Source organism: Triticum dicoccoides, chromosome 3B, assembly GCF_002162155.2.
Source record: "Triticum dicoccoides isolate Atlit2015 ecotype Zavitan chromosome 3B, WEW_v2.0, whole genome shotgun sequence".
NCBI classification, from domain to species: Eukaryota; Viridiplantae; Streptophyta; class Magnoliopsida; order Poales; family Poaceae; genus Triticum; species Triticum dicoccoides.
In genome coordinates, this window is record NC_041385.1 from 663085148 (window position 1) to 663090318 (window position 5171).

Consider the following 5171-nt stretch of genomic DNA (forward strand, 5'->3'; position numbering starts at 1 on the left):
CGAGTGCCGAGTTGAGAGAGCAGATGTGTGTAACTCTGAATGTCATGACTGAGGCCCTAAATGATAAATATTTAGGCTTGTGTGTCTATGTAGGAATGGATAAATCGGGTTGTTTTATGTATTTGATTGATCGTATTATAAATAAAATTAGTGGTTGGAAGGAAAAATTGTTATCCGTTGGAGGAAAAAAATAGATTTTCCTCAAGTTTGTTGTTCAAGTCATTCCCACCTATGCAATGTTTGTATTTAAAATTCCTAAAAATTTGCAAATCAATTATTGATGTGATGTCACATATTTGGTGGAGATGTGGACATATTCCCACCTATGCATTGGATGGCTTGATAAAAATGTGTGTCTCAAAGAATCTGAGGATGTTGCCTAAGCAGGCCTCGCGTCTTCTTGAGAATCCCGACTCTTTATGTGCTACCATTTTGAGAGCCAAGTATTTTTCTCATGGCGACTTAAAAAAATTGAGGGGGTGATGGCGATTTAATGAACACAATGTTAAAACTATTATTAGCTAGATGGCGGACCATCATTCACCTCCCGTAGGGATTCATGAATTAGCTTGTGAAGAAAAAATGGAAACAATAGAGTAGAAAACAAACTGGCAAAAACAACAAAAACTATTAAAACGGTTGGAAAACAAAATAAAAAACCAGGGAATACTTTTCAAAATCGAGAAAAATGGGGGGCCCAACAAGACAAACCCTTTTTTTAAGTAAACAACACACACCCTTGATCCCTTAAAAATAAAAAGTAACACACACGCCCACATATCTAAGGCTAGTCGCAATGAGAAGTATCGACATCATTTATTGTCATGCATGACGTATACAAGTACATCACTTAATTACCATATCATGGTACTCAATCTCATCTCTCCTCATTTAGTTATGTGTTACCTCAACAAAAATATCTAGTTGGCATGCATGATACTAATTATGATATTTTTATTGTGACCAGTCTATAAGAGCATCTATAGCCGTACTTTGCAAATCTGGCCCCTCAAACGCCCGCGGACGCGCTCAGAGCATCCACGGATACTGATCGGTCATGCCTCAAATAATGCAATCCACATCTAGATACCTCAAATTAGAAACATCAAATCCATATTATTACATGCAAGGTAGCGATCTTTAAACGGAGCTCGTCCGCTCGTCGTGCCCATGTCCGACGGCCGATTGCGCTCCCTAGAGTGTTTGCCCGGTCGCCGGCAAGGTAGAGTAGGGCATGGGATACGAGCCGGCTCACGGGACTCAAGCGCCGCCGTCTACCATGCCTACTCTTCCTCGTCGGAGCCCGTAACCCATTGGGTGCCGGTGAACGTCAGATCGATGATGGATCCGTCCTGGGACGAGCCAGCGACGTCCACCACGACGCGGTTGCGGCGCCCGGACTGGTGCACCGTACGGGGAGCCAGAGAATGTGACTCCGCCTCGCCGACGTCCACCGCGGCAAGCGCTGCCGCCCCCGCTCCCGCTGTCACGCCATGATTGCGTCGGACGACGCCCATGATGTGTCCATGGCATCGGCGCACCAAAGGAGGGGTTGCGCGCCCGTCCACCTCGTTCGGATGCCAGACGGGCCGCATCGCCTCCGGTGAGGTAGCGACGGCTGCCCTAGCGCTGGATCCATGCGCCATTTGGGCGGACGCAATGGATTTTCGAGAAAGGAGTCCGAGCGCTGCCGTGCACGGGCTTCCTCGAGAGTGGCGGAGTGCAAGCCAGACAGCCATCTCCTCTTCAGGGCCGCGTGGGATGAGCTCGGGGTCAACGGATCTTGAGGTGAAGGACTCAGATCCATTGCCCGCCATACCAGAGACTGCCGGACGGCGCCGGGGACGAGTTTGGGTGCCGGAGAGGAGTGAGTGAAGTGGTTATGGTTCGGTCCGGCAAGCAGATGGGGAGAAATATACGTGAGGTCGGTGGTCTATAGTGGGCCAGGTCCGAGCGCAACCGTATTTGGGCTGAATATGAGGAGTGCCGATCAATCCGAGCGTTTGAGGCCCACTTAAGACGTTTGTCTGGGTCAAAAATTTGTGACCGGATAGTGACTGGGCGGTCCGTCCAGTCATACAAGACGGGTTTGAGGCGTCGGGCTATAGATGCTCGGACTCTGTATCTTAATAAATTTTAGAGGATACGCGGTCGCTAGTTGCTACACTGAGCCAAGAGACAAGAAGACGCCCCGACCAACCAAAAAACTGTCTAGGCGGTACCAGCTTGTCCATTCATTTCTCATCCCCGCAGGTTAATCGGGAGCACTCATTAACCGGCCCTGGTATTGCACTCTCTCAAGCCTGAACCTCCATCCTGCCTTCCACCCCAGAAAGAAAAGAACATGGCAGCTGCGACTGCAAGGCAGCTGTTGGTCCACAGGATCACTTCCTCCTGCTCCTCAGGGACGCTTCCCAAGCACAGTTCCAGCAGCCATGGCCGCTCTGCTTACAGCTCCATGTGCTTCAACAAGGCCGAGAAGCTCCCCAGTTTCAGAGCGAGGGTGTCCGTGAAGCCGCCGCACGCCGTGCCGGGGAAGGGCGGCATTGTGCCGGCCGACGACGACGGGGTCAGCCTCGGCACCGTGAAGCTGCCCGCCAACATCGACGTCGCTCGGTTCGAGGGGTTGCTCTTTCAGGTCAGTACAGTACTAAGCATTCTTTGAGCCGTGTTGGAGTATGATGTCTGCTCTTCTCTCTCTCTCTCTCTCTCAGCTTAGAATTCAATACACCCAATTAGAACTGATGTTTGTGTTGAACCTGTTTGTTTGGCAGTGGGGGAACAGTCTCTGCCAAGGCGCCATGTTGCCACTGCCAGTGCCTATCAAGGTATTGGCAACCCGAGAACTGACGATGTGGTTTCAAACTTTCAATTGATACTTCAGATTTCTTCAGCTGATACTTCAACTTTCCATGTGCAAACAGGTGGACAAGGTGGAGGGTGGGATCAGGCTAGGGTTCATTGGGATCGACGACGGTGCGACCTCGCTGCTGGCCTACATCGACTGCTTGGTGTCTCCGGCGACCGATGGCTCTGGGTTTGTGTTCCGAGCAATAAGGAACGGTGCTATGAAGGACATGGAGCCGCCTGGGGAGCCCAGGATCATGAGGAGCCTCCTCATGGCGCTTCAGAAGTCCATTCAGATTGCGCAAGTTTGACAAGCCTGTTCAGATTGCGCACATTTGACAAGTCTGTTAAATTGTGCAAGTCTGCCAGTGAAGAAGGAACATGATGCAGCAGGAGTTTCATTCTCTGTTGATACAACTTTGTAATCCCTAGTTTTCAAAGGTCTCCTTTCATGTTCTCTTCCAAGATGAAGATATAAATTCCATTAGAGGAAGTAAAGCTAAACAACTCCACTGTCTTCTCTTTATTCATAATATTTCCTGAAGGACTTCAACAGTTAGACTAATTGGTTGAAATTTTGAGTTACAGAGTACACACGCACACGGTAAAGAAAATATGTCAATATAACAACTGGAGCATTGTCAACCGTCACTTTCAAGTATACATGAACCACTGTCAAATTGGGCTGGAAAAAATCAGCCTAAAACTCAAAGGGCCAACCACTATCTCAAACACAGACGGGCAAACACAGTTTTGATTATGAACTGGAACACGCCTCTAGCTTTGGGAGGACGCTGCGCCATGCATCAGCAATATCTTTAGCTAACTTTGCTTGCCCTTTGGCAAACTCATGGAACGCAAGTCCAGTATCAGCTGTTTTCTGCTCCTGGAATCGTGCAAGCTCGTCGTTCATCACACTAACTATGTGCTCGTACCTCTTCGTAGCCTCCTCACTGGCTGCTTTCAACTGCATTTATTCACAACAAAACGCCAGTCAAACAAATTAGTAATTCACAATTTCTGCTCGCTCGACATAGCTCCTTAAAATGAATACTTACCTCACTGAACTCAGTTTCCGACTCGGAAAACTTCTCAGGATTCATGAACTTCATTTTTTCACTGCAGTAAGAATAGAATGAGAAAATTTGTAGGTAATAGTACATAATAAACTTCTCAGGGTTCATGAACTTCATTTTTTTCACTGAAGTAGGAATAGGATCGACACTACAAGGACCTTACACCCTGTGTTGTGCTAAGAGATTAGATATTTTATTATTTAACTCTGGAATTTTTAAATTGGTAGGCCCAGTTTTGATTGGTTATTATATCTTGAAAGGTGAAAGAACTCCCTTAGGATATTTTCCCTAAATTATTACACCATGTCACTGAGCACGAAATATGGAACTTGCAATATGCGATACATACAGGTTAAGCTCTTTATACTTCCTCTCCTGGTCCAAGTCAAAGTGCTGCCTAAAAGCATTGGCTCGATCAAGCATAGTGGCCTGCCATGACCATGAGAAAATTAGTCATGACTTCAACTTACTACAAGCATAAATTCTCTATTTGCAGTTAATAGATGGAAGAGAAAGTAACTCACCTTTATTGACTGCACAGCACGCACATAATCTTTCAAAGGTTCTTCAAAATTAAAGAGAAGGTTGTCTGCCTGTAGTAACAGCATATCAACAGCATTAGGTAATAGAAGTACTAACTACAAAATGAATGGCCATATGGTATTTATAATGAAGTGGTACTATCCTAACAGGTTATTGATTACCTCTCTTTGCAGCTTTATTGACAACATTTCTGACTTCGAACCAACTTCAGAAAACACCTTCTCCAACGAATCCCCTTCGCAGGCGCCTAAAAGCTTAATCGCTTTCCCAAAGTCCGCCAAAGATTGCCCAAGTTCTAATGAAAGAAAATCAGAATGGTGTAATTGGTCTTGCAATCCAGTTAAACACTCATAACCAAGAGCAAGTTGAGATATTGTTAATGGCCTCCGAACTGCAGCCTTGTGCTCATTATGATGCCATGTACCAGGTCATCTATTTCTATCTTTTTGGAAGACCAAAATTTTAACAACCATAACATTTTACTGCTATTTTACATCGGGGCTGAACTCAAGAAAGTATTTTTAGGATCAAGATATTTACCTCTGTGCCTTTTTACAAGGCGAAATGCTTGTTTCTGGGCCTCTGCTAGATGATTTTCTAGCTCAAATATGTAATGTTTAAGCTTCTCATATTCAGGAGTAGACTCTTCCACTGGCTTTTCTTTTCCCAAAACAACATCGCTGACTTTTGACTGTACATCCTACA

At 45.9% G+C, this 5171-nt stretch overlaps 2 protein-coding genes across 2 annotated transcripts in view; one reads left to right on the forward strand and one right to left on the reverse strand.

Moving 5' to 3' along the window:
* Positions 1-2255: 2255 nt before the first annotated feature.
* LOC119277690 lies at positions 2256-3373 on the forward strand. The gene is made up of 3 exons (XM_037558996.1): positions 2256-2638; positions 2775-2828; positions 2925-3373. Exons 1-3 carry the CDS (start codon positions 2345-2347, stop codon positions 3156-3158), a joined length of 582 nt encoding a protein of 193 aa, XP_037414893.1. The 5' UTR covers positions 2256-2344; the 3' UTR covers positions 3159-3373.
* The window catches only part of LOC119277689 (sorting nexin 1-like), a 4968-nt gene continuing 3144 nt past the window's right edge, over positions 3348-5171 (reverse strand). The window contains exons 6-11 of the mRNA XM_037558995.1: positions 5007-5166; positions 4628-4761; positions 4448-4516; positions 4273-4352; positions 3906-3966; positions 3348-3814 (exon numbers count right to left, since the gene is read on the reverse strand). Coding sequence (XP_037414892.1) covers positions 3605-3814; positions 3906-3966; positions 4273-4352; positions 4448-4516; positions 4628-4761; positions 5007-5166 — 714 coding nt within the window. The 3' untranslated portion in view covers positions 3348-3604. The remainder of the gene's footprint in view (positions 3815-3905; positions 3967-4272; positions 4353-4447; positions 4517-4627; positions 4762-5006; positions 5167-5171) is intronic.